General features: G+C 33.8%; 1 protein-coding gene across 5 annotated transcripts in view; it reads right to left on the bottom strand.

The window, feature by feature from the left end:
- LOC111426880 (liprin protein kazrin) overlaps window positions 1-19486 on the bottom strand; it is a 45785-nt gene that overhangs the window by 17770 nt on the left and 8529 nt on the right. For all 5 annotated transcript variants that reach the window (XM_023061726.2, XM_023061722.2, XM_023061723.2 and 2 more), the window contains exon 2: window positions 892-1016. In XM_023061726.2, coding sequence (XP_022917494.1) covers window positions 892-930 — 39 coding nt within the window. In that variant the 5' untranslated portion in view covers window positions 931-1016. The remainder of the gene's footprint in view (window positions 1-891; window positions 1017-19486) is intronic.

Here is a 19486-nt window from a genome sequence, read left to right as displayed (position 1 = left end):
ATTTATATTACCCAATTAAAATAATCTTCTGCAGTGATTGTAATACATAAAAAACACGAACTATTTTGATTACTTGCCATTGCAAGTTTTAGTAGTTGGAAAACACCGTACTGCAAAATTGAATTTTACGGTAAGCCGGGTTGTAAAAACAACGCGAATAAATGAAAATTCTGGTTATCTTCGTTACGCTTGACGTCATTCAACCAGGACAACCGGAGGGTTTTCTGCGATGGTCATCTAAAAATTTATAACTCTTAAAAAGCAACAGCATTTTTAATGGAATTAATCAACTTTGCATATTACTGTTTACATTTTAACGTGGTGTTAATTTATTAAAGGCTTTATAAAGTTATGCATGCAACTCATAAATTAGTTTTAAGTATATCATAAAGTAATTTAAATTACTTTTTAAATCAATAACGTTACCTATATTTAGTTGAAAATCATAAGTTAAAATAACTTCATGTCAAGGATGTTTCAGGGACCTCATAATGTATAGATGTTGTCTAAAATACTAAATAGTTTATTACGTCCCGGAAATCAATAGAAACCACGATTAATTGTAGACTGACGTATTCGTTTCACAGACGGTTTGCGGAACGCCAATCGATTCGCTGATCAAAGCCTCCGCAGACGTTTCCTGTTGATTTTATCCAATTCCGAAGTGTATTGGTATATCGTTTTAAGGCCGAGACTCGTCTGTTTCGCCCCGTTTGCTGTTGCGGTTTTAAACGATACGTTTTAGTAACCGACGGACCATAAAGACGTAATCGTAAAGGTTCCGATAAGATTAAAAGTCAATTCGATTAATGGCGAAAAGCGCACACAGTGAATCGCACAAAGTAAATCGCGCAAACCAATCAATTTTTTCTTACTTTTTAATAAACTTACCTGTACATCACCTAATATCCGACGAATCAATAACGCCATAGTACCTCTTCGGCGATTGGATTTTGAAATAACGCACCCTTCCACATTGTACGTTTCGAATGGTTTAATTCCGTTCCCATTTTGATCTAAAACAAAAAATATAAAATTATTATAAAATTATTGTATCAAATTAGGTTTAGTACAGTTTTCTGATTAATAATTTAATCTAACAAACACAAGTATTATTCACAAGATTTTGATTTTTTACAGTACATGAAAATATTCTTAACACAACGCACATGTACAGGGTGGTTCAAATTCGATGTCCGAATAGGCTAACTCGAAAACTATAAGAGTTAGAAGAAAAGTAGCTGACATGTCATGATCTCGTTTTTCGAGAAACTGCTAATGCCGAAAACCTCATAGCGCTATCGTCTTTTGTTTTTCCGCTAGAGGCCAAAATTGAAAATATCGTAAAACCCGCAAATGTAATTATCTTGGTTATTATTATAGGTGGAGTATTATAACTAAGACATTATATGGACACTTTTTTACAGAGAATTTGATGACGTAGTCAAAAGAATTTTGTCGGTTTTAGATTTTGAGATATTATCACAATTTTAGTTTTTTTAAATAGAAACAACCACTGATTATTCGCTTAAAAAATTCGATATTTTTTTCTGATTACAAAAATATAGGATTTGACAGGTCTATTTCTTATTGCTTTAGAATAAAACTAAAAATAAACTTTTCTTTTAGTGTCGTGGAAGAAATTAAATTTACAGTTTCCTGTAAATTACGGTTCTATAACTAAAGATTAAAAAAACATATTTCTGATATTTGAAACAAATATATTTGTTGAACTGTTTAATTTATATATGTTTTACACAAAAGTTGGAATAGATTGCATTATTTCACATTTTTTATTAAGATTTAATATTATTTTTAAATGACTTAATAAATTATCGATAGATGGCGCTCATAGGTTTTTTTTTTAAATTCAAATAAACATAGCAACATTTGTTTGTATTCAACAATTTTCTGAAGTGTCACTTTAAAAATCCTGTTTTTAAGATCAATTACGAAAAGTTTGACATGTTAGAATGATACATATTAAAAAATTATTTGTTTTTAAATACCAGAAGTTATCTTCGTATTTAATTGTTAACTTTTTAGATTTTACCTACCGCCCCGTAACTTACAGGAAACTGTAAATTTAATTTCCTCGACGACACTAGATGGAAATTTTATAAAAAAAGTTTTTTTTTAGCTTTATTCTAAAACAATAAGAAATAGACCTGTCAAACCCTATATTTTTGTAATCAGAAAAAAATAACGAATTTAATAAGCGAATAATCAGTGGTTGTTTCCATTTAAAAAAACGAAAATTCTCATGATATCTCAAAATCTAAAACCGAAACATTTTTTTTGACTATGTCATGAAATTCTCTGTGAAAAAGTGTCCATATAATGTCGTAGTTATAATACTCCACCTATAATAATAACCAAGATAATTGCACTTATTGGTTTTACGATATTTTCAATTTTGGCCTCTAGCGGAAAAACAAAAGACGATAGCGCTATGAGGTTTTCGGCATTAGCAGTTTCTCGAAAAACGAGATCATGACATGTAAGCTACTTTTTTTCCAACTCTTATAGTTTCCGAGTTAGTCTATTCGGACATCGAATTTGAACCACCCTGTACTCGTAAGATATTATCATAAAATATATAGAAAGTATATCCCCAAAAGCTTTTTGTAAATTAACCAGATGATGCCATAATATTTCAATTCCTTTCAATAGATCTTGGAATGGAAGTACTGACATAAATTTCAAGACATTTCAACAATACTTTCTCATAATGTTGTCAACTTTCTCAATAAATGTTTTATATTGACATAGAATATAAACAAGTCGTTCAATATAGATGATCACGAAAATTATTAAAGATCTTGAACATTTCTGGGGAAACATTGGAAAGACATTGGACAACATTTTCTATTCAATGACAGAGTTCATACATGCCTGTATGTTAGGAAGGTATGTAGACTGCGATTTATTACCCAGTTCGTCAACAAGAGGATCATCTCAATCATGAATTTGTTTTCGTACCAAAGCTTCCAAGACTACGTGTAGATTCGTTTTTAATAATCTTACATTGCTCTACTAATCTACAAACCTTTTTTACATCATTACGTCAAATGATTTAGCTAAGAGGTCGAGATATTTATGATTAATTTGAGATATTTGTTTAGTCACAAATCTTGCAATGATGAATATGATAAAACATTAGAAGAGCTTATTAATTCCTGAAAAGAGGAAGAAAGATTATGACAAAATAATGCAAAATGAAAAAGTATAATTGGACCAAATCAGGTTGGTCAAAGCAGAAAAACTCTTGTAGTTGCTGGATTAATCTCTGTTGCTTCAATTCATCCATCTCGATTTCCCCTGTACCTTTTATTCCGACTCTCATCTTTACATTCCTCCTGTTCTGGTCGTCGTAGCCTTCCAACAATTGCATAAAATCTCTTTTCCACTACTCGGGGATATCTTGCTACTTATTTCCTCCCGCTTCCTTCGCTTTCTGTTTATATATTTCCATACCTTACTTTCACCTTATGTTAAGGATGTCTGCCTCTTCCCTCTTGCTTTGCTCTACACACCTCTTCATATCTCTTCCTTGCTTCTTCCTGTATTGAAGCACTAACGTTTTACTTTTTCTCCGCCACCTCATCTGTCTTCTAGTTGCTGGGTTAAACATTAACTACAAAAGTTTATTGAACTTAGGTTGCAATTATTTTTGGCTGTAATCATGTGCGCCCACAAAAGAAAACGGTACAGGTGAGAAACTGATTTTCTGTACTGAAAGAAATTTAAGTAGGGACTTAACACTGACATGCTTCTTGTGTTATCCTAATTTATGTTCAATTCCTTTTAAAATATTTTCTACCAAGGAATGATTCCTGGCGAGTTCTAATATTCAATGACGTTCCATATGATTACAGAAAGTATCTAAAGTTGGGATACATTTGATTGTAACAAATTAACAATATAAATTAATTCTCCTATAATATCTTAAAATAATATTTTATCATAATATAGGTTGGTAATCTTTCTTAAAGATTTTGTACGTAAAACAGCAAGAAGCAAGTTGCGAGTTTTAAATGACGCGAAAAGCACCTCGCAGTTTGCACATAACGCCACTTCCGACACATTTGGACATAAATTCGTAGATAACGGTAGCGACTGAACAAAGCGTTTACCTTCACGTGAGAAATACGAGTAAACTCAGAAGACATAGTGTTCCGCTTTGTATACGAAAAGCATTTCCCGCGCTGAAATCGCTGCCAATATACAATGTGACGTGTTGTGACATATCTAAAAGCTCGTATAAATTCCGTATAAATCGTACGAAATGTTTGTTGATTGAAAGCTTATAGAAACCCATTTTCCTGTTTGAGTTCATGATTAATTCTTGTAATTACCAAAGAACAAATCCAAACCAATTACAAAATAGGCTTTTATTAATTTCAATTTAGATAACGAGTGGGGCGTAAGGGAACTAATTTAATCAATGTGACATTGTTAGGAAAGGGTTTTGAACGATACTAAATTATTCGAGACACTCTCAACTAAGTAGTTTGTTACGATAGTACATGAAATTTATTGTTAATTATATTCCGAAGAGTCTAAATGAAATTGCTTGCTGCGTTAATTTGCTAAAGCTTGCTTTTGGCTTAATCAAAATATGTATTAAGATTAAATTAGTTTTGTAATTATCACTTTCTTGGTTAATTCTAAATTAATTTTGGTATGGAAACGTTAAACTTACATTAATATTCTTTTAAAAAGAAATACATTAATATTTGAGTATATAGGTTGCAATAATACTTTTATGGTCGTGTAACGATAATAGTTTTGTGGAATATAACGTTTTCGAGCAAACAAGCGACTGTTCTATGGAAAAAAGGAAACCTCGGGAAAATGGGGCTTTTATTATTGTACATGAAACGCGCATTTCCCTGTTTACGCTTTTCCAAACCCACAAACGGTTCAGTACCCGGCGGGACTAAATTTCCTCCTCCTGGAATATTAATAAGAAACTCTGGTTAATGCTCGATTTAATATGGTGCTAAAGTTATTTTTATTTTGATTAAAAAAAAAAACTTAAAATTGATTCTGAATAAAAATGAGACCATTCTTTCGTTCGAAAATGATTTAATGTAGTTATTTGTTAGGGTATAAACCGTCGGTGACGTTGCGATTACTAAATTGAAAAAACTACGTCCGTCAACGCAGTTTTCCTCGTTGATTTACGTCCTTTATTTTACATTTAGAACGCACCCGCACCCTCGCACTTAAGCAAATTGCCGTGCAATCGATGGATGATTGCCTTTTCCCTAACGATCGATACTTTGGTGTGGGACGAAGAACAAGAAGTGTAAATCTTGATTACTTCACAGTTTGGATTAGATGGGAAGAGAATCCGGAACTTGTTTCAGGTAAATTCAATTAATAGAGTAATAAAGAATTTAAATTGTAAAAGATAATTTGTTTTTCTTTAAATGAAACCAAAAACTAAGATAAAAACAACTGAAATTTCCTTCGTACATTCGAGACAAATTTTGAATAACAAATAATTCAGTGTAAAACGTCCTTTAGAATATTCAAATATTTTCATAGTGTTCCGAGAGGGATAGACAAATAGTTCCTACTTTCGATTCATGAAAATATTTGTCTAAAATTCAGAGAACGTCTCAGGATGTCTGGAATCTGAATTTCCAAGCGAAAATACGGGCAATGGTGGCCAGAATTTATTCTGAGGCAACAGCTGAAATATACAGTTTCCTCGAAACGTTCTATATTTTCGGCTTTGCTTCTGAAATTGACCCTTCGAATAACCGGGAAGGGTACGTCAACTTAGATAAAATATTGAAAACTAGGTATTTGTTTTCTAACACGATGTTGAAAATGTTAAGAAGGAGAAAATGAAGTTATATAAGAAGAAACGTGGCAGTGGTATTGATTAAATAAATGATGATATTAAAACAGCACGAATTCATTTTGTATCACGAGACATTAAAGCTGCGTGCTTTAGTGACACAACAGATAATCTAAAACATTTTTGTCCTTTGAGAAGCAAAGAAAGGAATGTAATAAAATATTGAACGATTTTCCTTAATAAAATATGTAAGCATAACGGAAGTACTAAAACTGATAGAGAAGGACGATATGAATAAAAAAATATTCTTAATACATCAAGAAGTCATAATCCACATTGATTTCATATTTATCTATCACCAGTTTCAAGTGATGCATTAACCACAAAATGTCAAAATTGGACAATTTTCCTTAATAAAATCAACTATAACGTAAGTACTAAAACTGATGGAGAAAGACGTTATGAGTAAAAAGTATTCTTAATGCATCAAGAAATCATGATCCACAATTATTTCATATTTATCTATCACCAGTTTCAAATGATTTAGCATAAATCACAAAATGTCAAAATTGGATGATTTTTCTTAATGAAATTAACTATGACGAAAGTACTAAAAGAGACGGAAAAAGACGTTATGAATAAAAAATATTTCTAATGCATCAAGAAATCATGATCCACACTTATTTCATATTTATCATTCACCAATTTCTAGTGATATAGCATAGAACACAAAAAGAACGAAATAAACTTAAGAACACAAAGCTATAAAGAACTAGAATAAATTAATATTTGAGAATCATAACTAATTGAATATTTTTTCACAGCATCTCTTTTTTTTAACTTTGAGAGACTGATTCCTTTTCAACACCACTCCATATTCCGTTTGTAAGTGTTCACACACTCAACTCACCCTTTGTGAAAGTCAATCGTACGAGCCTTGGGTATCCTTTAGACTCCTTTCCTATTCAAACAATTTACGTAAAAGCTAGACGGTTTAAATTTGTTTTGGTTGAAATAGAACTATATTTGCTACGCAACCTAATTCATTTTAAAGTTTAAAATTTATATTGTAATAAATATTTTTGTTTAAACGAATAGTCTTATATTCTCGGGTAATAAGAGATTAAATCGTTGTTTCCGACCATTACACGCTTAATTTATAGGGTAATAAATTGTATATTGTGTAGGAAATCGTTAGTTTAACAATATAGACTAACCAGCATTGTATATTGGTTAGTTTAACATCTGTTGTATGTTTATTGATGAACACAATTATCAATTTATCAATAATTAAATTTGATACGAATCAATATTCATGACACATACATTAACATGTTAACTGGATACTTAACGTAAATTTAGGAATAAACGTGGAAATCAAACTGTAGTTTTTGTTTTGTGTAAAGTGCAAATGGACAAATTGAAGATCTATATGCGAATGACATGTTTATATTGGCACCGTGAGTGCACTGTCAAGTAAACAAAGCGGTGGAGTTGTGGCCATTTCCGACAAGACCTCAATGTAGTATATAGAAGTTTAATTGTGTGTCACCGACAGTTTAGTCGTATCACGAAATGACTCACTCATACTATAAGATTTGTTAAAATATAAATTAGTTCCAAATTTAATATTAGCTTTTATTAAAATATCATATTGATTTTAATTCTAATTGATATTTATTTTGAAAACCTCTACCCGAATAGAATGAAACAATTTAATTAAAATATTTAAACCTTTTCATTAAGGATTCCTATCTACATTGTAAACACGGTAGAAATGGAGTTTGAAATACGACCTTGCTCATTAAGTCCGCGTTAGAGGATCGTTCTTGACGTTAGTTCGTGATATGAAATCCTTGCTGAAAGCGACCACTCGTTACGCCTGAATTACCGTTGTCATGTAAATTGCCTGAAGGTTACCAAGCCACGGCATATGCAGACCAGCACTTTGGCCAGCTCAGAGTAACCGCATCTGTGCGGTTCGCGCAACTCGTATATGCAAATAGAACGGACCTTCGGCAGAAACATGCTTCTGAGTTTCAAATTTATCTAAACAAACTTGTAATCATTTGAGTCCAAGTTTTAGATTAAAAAATCATCAAAGTTTTAACCGCTTAATGATTTTTGTTTTTAATGTTTCAACTTATGTTATGCAAAGATGATGTTGAAGATGAAGTAGATGAAGGTGAGGTGAAAATAGAGGATAAGTTGCTGCTTTTACTCCTAGTACCAGCGTACAATGCCTTACCAACAGTCGCAAATTAAGACAGATCATTGCTAATGAAATAAAATAGAATTTCATGAGTTTATTAGACTAATGAATTTGGCAACACTTGCACTGTTCCCCGTAAAATGCAACATAGCTTAATAGTACAGGCATTGGGTAGTTTTGCAAAGGAAAAGTTTTGCTTGGAAAAGGTGACGTCCTTATAATAACTCTGAGTTTCCGTCTTAAGAGACTCACGGCTTAACCCGAATGTTTATAGGTCTAGATCTAGTGTTAGTTCTAGTTTCACACTAGCACTGTTACTATGTAGAACTAACACTATACCTAGAACTAGAATCATTTGGGTTTAACCGCACGTCTCTAAAGAAAGCTCACCATTTGAAAGCTTGATTCTTTCTCTATCTAAAACCAGTCTTCGGATATTTCAGTCGTTTTGCGTTTTTGTATCAATTAACACACTCTATTAACACAACGTCTATTAATACACAGTTGGTAGATACACATTCTACCAAACGACAGGTAGTTAGTCGTTATGGTCGTTATGCATCGAAAGCAATTTTTAGGCGACCCTGTTATTCTTGAATTATTCCAAAACGGCAATATGTTGAATCAAAGAAGGAAAATTTTGTTGTAGAAAGGGTTTGTAATGATTTCCAACGCATTGCAGTTCATACAACATTAATGTTAAAAAAACACATCGTTAACGATGTGTTTTCTTGTTTATTTTGTGTTTTTATGCCGGATGTGATCGTTAACGCGAAATCATTGATTATTTTTGTACCAACGTCGTCATTATTTGTATGTGACTGTTTATACACTTTTTTTAGGTAAATAGACGCGAAATAAAGCATCGAATTGGTTTGTTTTTATTACATTTTTAAACCAAACGAGTATTCATAATATTAAAAAAAAAAGAGCCTCTTGGTGGTTTATTAAAAAAATTTAATGAACCCAACTCAAATAATAATAATGTGTTTATGAACTACCCAAGTGTTAATACCCTCATGATTCTGACAAAATGTTATCTTCCGGTTCATCACGTGTTTGTGACACTACGTATACGCCCCTTACTGGACACACTTCACACACACACAGTCAGTCGTTTGGTAAATATCGATTTATGACTATAGTCGTCCTGCCGCGGGTCTCGGGGGAAAGAGATGGGTCCCCCTTTATGAATCAATTCGAAAAGGCAATGCACCCTACTGCACGCATCTCTATTGTTCAGGTGCACTTTATTGGAAGGTCTACTGTAATATTTACATGTCGGTGGTTGTGGTAGCGGCGGGAATCTAATCCCAGAGATTGCGAGGGCAAGAGAAATGGGTAATAACATTTATTAATATTATTGAGCTACGTTACGTGTCGAGACTACGATATTTTACACCTACACATCAAGTTAAGGCAAGTTTATGGTATTCAATTTAATTTTATTTACAAAATGAAAACGGAACATGAAACATTCACAAACATTTAAACACAACAGTAAGCAACAAGGTAATTCTATAAATCAGTCTGGAGAGGAAACATTCGCTGCCACCATCAACTATAAATCTTAGAAGGGTGCATTTAAACCGATACTAAATCAAATTCCGTTCACGGTTTTCTGTAAATCTCTTCCACAACTCGTACTATTTTATAGCCTACAAATCTGTTCCTCTCGACTAATATAGTCGTCTAGGATTTATTCCAAATGGTAATATACCTAAAGTTTCAGAGAATACGCAAACTCTGCACCAACTCCCTCTCGAGTACATCACGATTTCCGCGGATTCAAATCTTCAGGGTATAAGTATGTGGGCCCTTATAAAATTGAATTCCATATTCGATTTCGAGACTTGGATTTAGAGCAATTTTGACGAGAACATCGTACGTGCTTTCGTCGAAGATAAAAGCATAGAAGAGAACAATAGTCGGTGGAAGAGATCAGTTCAAAGTAGATGTATAAATATTCATGCCAACAATCCATCCGGAATCGTTGGAGAAGTACCATTTTAATATTCTCGTTATTCCACACGGATTAACTTCAGAAAAGAGCTGTTTAAATGTTAAATAATGTGTATTTCTAAAGAGTAAATGGAGTTGAAAAGAGAATAAAATTAGTATAAAACTAGTAAAATATTCTGAATAATAAGAGCAAACTTTACAAAAAAAAGAGAATTTTTTCAATTTGACATGTATGTACTTGTTTGTTTATTTATGAAATTAAATTAAAACCCGGACGAAACGAATATGGAGAAACGTACAAAGCAGAGATCTAATTAAATTTTGGGCCCAGAGGGCAGATACAGCAGGTTTCGGTGTGATAACATTGCGAATGGCTTAATTCGTCGGTGTATTTGAGAAGAGCGAACCGTAAATTATGATTAGGGTTATGTGTCAATACACACCGAGGCTAGATAGGGTGGAAAAGGGTTACCGTAATCTCCATCCCACTCGAATGACTTCCGGATTCATTGTTTAAATCTATTGTTATGCACAAAGGCGCTGGATTGAGCATTATTGCTCAATTAATCAGCAACCGTTTGTTTGTGATATTATTATCATTAGATGTTATTGCACAGTGGCTTTCGTGTTCACCAACATGTATAAATCAACTTATGATTTCAATAATTTTGAAGTGTATTTGACAACAAAGTTGGGTATATTACCACATTGTATTTCCTCTAAGACTATATTTAAATGAAGCTAAGATATTTTATATTATAATAAGTAGTAAGTATTTGTGATGTCCAAAGAGTACTACGTGTGTTACAGTGTATGATATCGATAAAGTATCATTGACCTCTTAAACGCAGAAAGTTTTAGTGTAATAATAGAACAAAAGCGAGCCATAACAATGATAAGGGAAAAGTGATTTTTCCTTAAGGTTTTAATTTATTAACATATTCAGTATTAAGTACCACGCGAAGCTTTATGTAAATAATGCTGCTATAACTATACAAGCAAAATATATTTTAGTTCTGTTATGTTAGTAATATATCGTTCCAGTAAGCTATACATGGTATTACGGACCCAACCCATAAGTAAGTCTTTATCCTACAATATAACCTTGACATTCAGAAGTATTAGTGCATATTAAACAGAAAGGTCAAGAGAAAGTTGTAGATAGAAATAATTAGCAAGAAAACAGATTTCGTGTACTCCTTATGATGTTTAATTATGATAGAGATGGTATCTTACATTATTGTAGGAAGGAATGTTTTAAAAATTTTATTATATATGCAGTATCCAAACTGATTCTATTAAGTCAATTTGATAATGTCATTACAGAATTCAAAATACAATAAAACAATCATACAATTGTTGGCCAGAAAATAATACTTCATTCATACGTAGTGGTTATTCCTTACATTAGCTCGAGATCCGGTTGAGACCTGCTCCGCACCAAATTGCTCGAAAAGAGGGTAGTCCGATCACTACTATCGGATCTATCAAAGTTCTATCAAATCAAAAGCAGGCTTACATTTTCCTAATACTTGAATCATCTCGGACATTCTGAAAGAATGTCATAAATCAGTCTGATAGACTACAAAATTATCATTTCGAACAGAATCATTGCAATCTCAATTTAAGCAATTCAATAATATTTCATCTTGATCACGTCATTTTGAAGCTTTGCAAAGAATAATATGTCTTACCCAACTTCATCTTCAACCAATAAATGATCCAATCAAAACTTAACCTAAGAAAATCAATCGATTATTGATTTATTCTTGCTCTTTTTCAAGCCAGTCTTTCTTCAGAAGTCTAAAAAGGCTCATTTCTCACTTTTCTTTCAACTTTATTTGTGCTGTCAGTCTCATTTTTTTTTCTTTTCTTCTAATTAAAGTTATTCACTTTTTCGTGCCTACTCAACTAATACATTTTGCTCAAATTGATTTTGGTGGTCTCGTGACAATTTTTATTATGTCTAAAACTACTCTTATTACTATTACATTTGTTGGTCGAATGTGTTTGTCTTTAAAAACAATCCGATCGTTTAGATTTGATTAAAGAGTTCTGTACAGTTCTAAACCTTGCTGCGCATACTTATAATATGCAATATGTATGCGCAGAAATTTTTAAAACTGTTCACAACTACAAAACTCTTGTAGTAAAACAGGTCTATTGTCGTCATAAAGTAGACACTTATGCATAAAATTGAGTTTAAACACTTTATTTTATATAACTTGCTAACACTGAACACGAAATATAAAATACGCTTAGGTCAATATAATAGCATTTTGTGATATAAAATATTTGGCATTTTGTCGGGAATTCTCTAGGAACGTATGCGCATCCATGAAAATTTGAAAATGTTATCCAACTAGCTGCAGGTGTCTATCAAAATATGATTTATCATTTTATAACAATTCAAAAAATGATAAATTAGGCACAGATGGAGATGAAAGGTACAAAATCAATAAGCTTTTTGGAATTTAATAAAGCAATACATGGTCGTATTCAACAGCAGTAGTAGTAAACGTTGTTAACAAATTGTCTGTTAAACGTGGAATCAAATTCAAACCATGTTCACGTAGAACATAGGAACATAAAACTTTTTATTTAATTAAATTTTAGCCAACTCGTTTCACAATGGGAAATCCTTTCTTCACAGTAAAAAAATAATGTTATAATAAATTAAGTAATAAAAGTTTATTAGTAAATTCATACAAAGAATTAATTAACAAAAGGATGAAGTTGCAAATTAAAATTTTAATTAATTAATTTGTGGTAAGATAGTTTTTTAGTAATCACAAAGAAAATTTTCACCGCAGTTTTGGCACTAAAATCTTATCTAGATGGGATATAGTCTATAATTGTGGTCCATCTCAAATTTATTTATCTGACAGCTTTGTTAACTACAACTTAAACGCTATGATATAGATCCTAACTATTAGGTAGGTGAACGAATGACATAACTTTGAGGTATTTTTTTTGTTAGGCCTCTGAACAAGGAAGGTTCTCGAAAAGTGCGGTTGGACTAACCCTATTACGTTGACTCAGCGAGGACGCTCGAACAAACGCCACCGGCCGGGACCGATCGATATTGCGGAATTTCGCGATATGCCGCCTGCCCCTGACAACCTACCTCCCATTCAACAACGTGCACGAAAGATATGGGTCTCTACCATCGCGTGAAGGAGGGCACAGAACCACTTCCTGATTGTGTGATGCTGCCGTTCAATTGTGTTCGAATTCTATAGAAAACTGGCGTTTTATACTATTAAAGCTTGATAAGAAATAACAGAGGATATGGTTGTATGTTATCAAACAGATCATATCTTTTTTGAGATTAAAAGATTTGGCGTTTTCTCTAAATATTTACTTACATTCTAAATGATTCTTTAACATGCTATAGCATGACAAATCGCAATAACTATCTTTTAGATTTCTCTAAATAAAATTTTATCACATTTTACAGCTAGGAATTATTATCTCTATGATTCATCGTATGGTGTAGTGTAATTCAATAAATTATCCCCATTACTTTATAAATTCAGCAGAAATATGCTTCTATCTATGGAGTTAAAATAGTGTAAAATATAACATGTTCGTTCCAATCGATTTGTATATTATGTGTTCGGTGAGGGCTTGTGAAATTGAACTATTTATTGTATAGCATAACTATTAATCCTCTTCGAGTTCACCAATAATTCGTTTTGAATCATCATTAATAGGTATTATTTTAGTTTGGTAAAGACCTTAATCTACTAATAATTAGTAGACTTTACAATAGTCCAATTATCTATTTATATCATATGCGTATTTCAGTTATAGATTTAATAATATATAATAATATTTAACCTAGAACTAGAATGTTGCCGATTTAGCCGTGCGTCTCTTATGACAGCTAAACCCGACTGTTTCTAGTTCTAGATCTAGGTCTAGAGTTAGTTCTACTTTTAATTAAAACTAGAACTACCATCATTGATTTATACATCCTATAGACAACTCGGGGAATACCCCGAATGTGTCTATGAAAATAGAATAGTAAATATGTGTCCGTTATATCCGAAGTTTGTTCTAACGAGGTCTATATATAGAACCATAAATATAAAGAACTTTGTGGTCACCCTCTTCAACGTTTGTAACCCTCCCCAAAGAGAACCCCAAAAAATATGCAAATAACAAGAACCATGATGACATTTCGAAACCCTGCAGCTCTTATCTGCTCGCAACATCTTAATTCGAGCGCGTGTCTCATTCAGTTCTTCTTTTTTCGTCTCCGTTTCGTTTTAATCTTCACGAATACAAAGGATTTCACTATATTCAGATGATGTAACTTCAATTTTGATTATAAACGTTAAAGCGATGAATAGTTAACAACGGATGCTCTTAAATTAAAGATCCCTTCTGGGCGATAGTATTCCGCTCAGCACTAGGATTATGCAAATTTTCTGGCAATTATAGAGTTGAGTTGCTTGATGGGGAGGAAACCATTAACTAAGTAGAATGCTTTTTCGAGGTTCCTTAATCATGTTTTAGTAAGAAACGATGTATTAAAAAATGAAAAGTTATACAGATTTAGTTGTAAATCTAACAAAAAGATTAATGTAACCTTTTTGTAAAATCCTACAACAAAGAGGACGTTTGGGTCTCGTTGACAAAACACTATTTTGCATAACAAAGTATCTCCCGAAGTAATTTACGTTGTCGAGGGGGGACATTTTGTTGGTAAAATTACATGAGAAATAAGGGCATGATCGTTAATTTTTTTTAAATTTATCAGAGTATGCAAAACGTAATGAGAGAGCACACATATTTGAGTTGAATCGGCAATTTACCTTTCCTCCCTTTTTGGAAAGACCAACGCGAAACGAGACCGACAAAACCAACCCTTATCGTCGCCCTTGTTACGCCCTAATCGAACCGAGTTCTGGGTTGATATCAAACCGTTTCGAGGGACAGGAAATAACAAGGTGAATGTCGTTGTACCCAGACATTTTGTTACGAATATTGAGTTGATAGGGATTCATTAAGGGCAAAGTAAAACAAAAAGGGAGTTGAAATAAAATTTTTTTATAGGCCGGGGAAATTTTTTTTTCATTTTATACAAATTTTACTTTAAAATATATTTATTTTTCTTTCTGATTGTACAGATACAAAAACAACTTTTTGTAATCTTAATTGCCGAATTCACTTAGCATTCTTAAAATTGCTAAAACTTATCTTTAACAAAAAGAACAAGTTATTTTAGTTGACTTTAAATGTAAAAGAAAAGGTAAGATAATCGATATGTCATGTGTCCAGAAACAATTACATTCCCATCCGTTAGTAGACAACGTTGTCAGTGCTTGATGAGTTTCTGTAATTTACATGCTAATACGATGCAAACTGATCTCCCCTAATACGTATGCACGAATACACTACAATACAAGACACTCAATATTAAGTCACCAGTATCTCATAAATCAACAAACTTCACATCAGAAGTTTCACTTATATATCAACAAAGGTAATCATATAACATTAATAAAATGTTTATACATTATAATTAATAACGTTATATAGTTTTACCATCAGTACCAATTTGAATTAAAAAATTGCAGATTTCTGGTCAAAGGGTGGGTTTAGTCACAATTTATTAATTTAGATTTTTTATTTCTCAAAACATCAACATTGCTTTTATTTAAAGCATTTTGTTAAATATATTTTAAATTAAAATTTTGTATAATATGGGTATATTATAAAGTAGAATTGCATTTTTATGCAATGAGGTTATTTAATACAAACGAGTGCGTGTAGTAAGGGAACGTAGTAAGGTTCCGGGCGTGCAGAATGACCGCATAATTTTTTTACACTACGGGAAAGCATTGATTAATGGAAGCTAGTCATGACTAAAATGATAGGCTTAGGTCTCATTTTAAGAAGTCGAAAACTTTCTCTTGGCAAAGATCCCATTCCGTGACAAGAAGATTAATAATTTCTATACCCGATAGAATGTTCCAATACGTCTTCTTTCGTTAAGTAGTGACTTTTTTCCTAAAATCTCGCTCTACCTGCTGAGTGATGTTATCCAGTAATATAATAATAAGCATTTTATTGTTTTTGATAATTACAATTTTCTCCTTAATACATCCTAATATATGTCATTAGTATATTATTTTCACCCTCTACCCTCTTCCTCCATTTCCATACCCTCGGCTCCTCGGCCCAATCCTCCCCTCATCCATTCCTTTGTCTCCTCACCCCCACAACCATTCTCATCCATCGTTTCCCCTCTCCCCCCTCTCCTAAGATCTGCCCTCAGTCCAACTCCTCCTCCTTCAACTCACTGCACCCATTCAACATATGTTCCAACGTTTCCCATTCCTCCCTGCATAGCCTACACCACCTCTCCTCATCGGCCATCCAGTATCTGTTAGCTCTCTCCTCGTTTCCACAACGGAACCTCGCCACCAACTTCTTCCCTTCCTCATCTCCTTCCAATAACAAGTATCTAGGCAGCCCCTCCGTAATTAATTTCCCTCCAACACTCCCCCAAGATCCCGCAGTTTGGCCTCCCTTCTATTCTTTCTTCATATTTCACTGCTCTCCTGCCCCCCTCCACTCTGACTTTATCCACCTTTATCTCTTCCCCCAACCCCATACTTGTCCCATCACCTTATTCGCCTTTTTTGCCATAGCTATCACATGCGACCCCTCCCTGTTGTCCTCCGTGAACACATACCCCAAGTAAGTATACTCCCTAACCTCCTCGATCTCTTTTCCCTCCCATCTCCAGTTTTCTGTTCTTTTTCTCCCCCCCTTACAAAACTTCATCATCCTTGTCTTCCCCACATTCACTTCCAGCCCCTTCCCCCTAAAATATCTTTCCAATGTCTTTATCATATCTTTCATCTCCGCCGCTTCTCTCGCCATGACCACGATGTCATCCGCGTATGCTAACATATGCACCTTTCTACCTCCCACCACCAACCCTCCCATTTGCCCCTTCCCCAATCTATCCTCCAGGTCCGCCGTATACAGTGCAAACAGACTTGGGCTCAGCGGACATCCCTGCCTCAGTCCCTTCGTCGTCCAAAACACGTCACTCAGCTTATCTCCCACTTTTATCCTAGCCATAGTCCCCATGTATATTTCCTTCACTCTCGCAATTAGGTGTTCCGTGATCCCCCTCCTCCCACAACTTTCCCCTATCCACCTTATCAAAAGCCACCTTCAAATCTATAAACAGGGCGTACAATTTCTCTCCCTTCTTATCCAGCTCTCTATCTGCCAGATGCTTCAACACGTACACGTTGTCGATTGCTCCGCTTCCCTTCCGAAAGCCTGCCTGCCCATCCGGCAAAATTCCCCCCAACTCCATCTCCTCCTCCAGTCTTCCCAGCAGTATCTTCGTGTATACCTTGTATGCCGAGTCTAGTAGGTTAATTCCTCTGTAGCTCTCTACCCTTCCCTTATTACCCTTTTTATATACTGGGCAAATTATCCCCACTTTCCATCCCTCCGGAATCCCACCCCCTCTCCATACGCTATTCATCCCCTCCAACAACTCCACTTTCACCACCCTTGATGCTTCCAACCATGCCTCGTTCTGTTATCCAGTAATATATTTATGCACTATTTAATGAGCTGACTGGTTTTCTCCGTCAATTATCACAGTACTACCTTCTATTAGCACTTCTAGTCTGCTGATATCATTACCTAGTCTTCTATAAACAGTATGTACTCTTATGTTAGCAATACCTACTCTTCCATTAACAGTATCTATTCTGCCATCGGTACGTAGTATGCTGCAAGTAGTATCTAGTCTTCTAGTAGCAATGTTTAATCTTCTATTAGCAGTATCTAGTCTTCTGATATCATTACCTAGCCTTCTGTTAACATTATCTAGTCTTCTGATACCTTTATCTAGCCTTTTATGAGCAGTATCTAATATTCAATTAGCATTGCCAACTCTTCCATTTGCAGTATATAGACTTCCTTAAGCAGTAAGTTGTTTTCAAAAAATATCTTATCTTTCATTAGAAGTAATTGGAATAAATTATTTTGCTAAGAGAACAAAACTTGAAAAACATTTTATATAACATATACACAGGAATTCTATTTAATACCATAAAGTAGTAAGGATTGTATCATGAATTCGTATTCTTCTACCAAATAATTACATTTTGTTAAAATGAGTTAGCTCATTTTATACTCAGAGGAGCATTTGAAATTGTAACCGACCGAATCGGATGCTTTTAAAAGAAGATAAAATGAATAGACACCTCATTTAATCTCCACCTCTCGCGGTAATCTATTCCCTCGGCATTCCACGTGACCAAGTAAGTCCAAGGCGGAAGTGCACCGCACGTATTCGACAGAGGTTCCTCTCCCCTTCTGATGAATATTAATTTCGCACACTGCGCGCCGTCGTCGCTCGAGGAAACAATTTGAATTTCTTCCTTTTGTTAGAGTGTTGCTCCGAAGTAATTACGCAAACATTCCACCAATTACGCGATATCACGGTTTTCTACTTACAAAATGTTATTCAATGGTTTTTATGTTTTGTTTTATTATCTTTTATATGGATTAAATAATTATAAAAATATATTCTATCAAACTATCATAATTTCTTAAATTTATCGATTTAGATTAAAATTACCTATTGACAGTAGCTATAGTTCGGATAGGAGTTACAGCCTCAAATTCAGGAGCAGTTGCCAAAGTGCTGGTTGAATTAGCGTGTGGACCTCGTGCCCCGTAATTGGTCTTCTAAGTGGTTTCAGTTAGAGGGTTATTTGCATAAATTCCAACGTTCTAATGTGTGTAGGTCAATCCGATTACCTCCAGAACATATCGTCCATATTTATCAACGAGAATTAGATGATGTAATCTTCAACTCGACCATACTAAACGGTTGATTTATTAGTATTTATGCAATTTTAGAAAAAAAAATCGTGTTCTTTGAGGTTTCTCGCGTTGAAATTGCGTGAAGAAAATTAGCGGTTTACGAGCTCGAACCTCGTAATTATTATCTTTAAAAAAACCACAAAATAAGTAACCCCGGTCAATTTCTAACCCACGCCGATTTCTCGCGACGTCACGAACAAATTCGTTTGATGGATATCTCAATTCTCCACGATAATTTCCATGCATTAGCAAAATTGCGTGACGACGCGACGCGGCGAAACGAACTTATTTCGTACACAACCTTACCGTAATGACGAGGGCAACTAATGTGCCGATAAAAACTTTTCCAATTAGTAACGCTATAAACCAAAAACCAATTAAAAATTTTGAACCAACTAATTGTTTTACGTTATATCTTTTAAAACAACAGCAGCAGTGCGTTGTGCTCCACAAGCAGTATCTAGTCATTTAATAGCAACGTTTAATTTGCTATTAACAGTATCTGATCTTTTTCCAACTGTATCTAGTCTTCTGCAATCAGTATCTGGTCTTCTGCAATCAGTATCTGGTCTTCTGGTACCTTTATCTAGTCTTCTATAAGCAGTATCTAGTACTCTCTT

The sequence above is a fragment of the Onthophagus taurus genome, chromosome 2, assembly GCF_036711975.1.
Source record: "Onthophagus taurus isolate NC chromosome 2, IU_Otau_3.0, whole genome shotgun sequence".
NCBI classification, from domain to species: Eukaryota; Metazoa; Arthropoda; class Insecta; order Coleoptera; family Scarabaeidae; genus Onthophagus; species Onthophagus taurus.
Note: the sequence above shows the minus strand (reverse complement) of the source record. Positions and strands in the feature narration are given on the sequence as shown.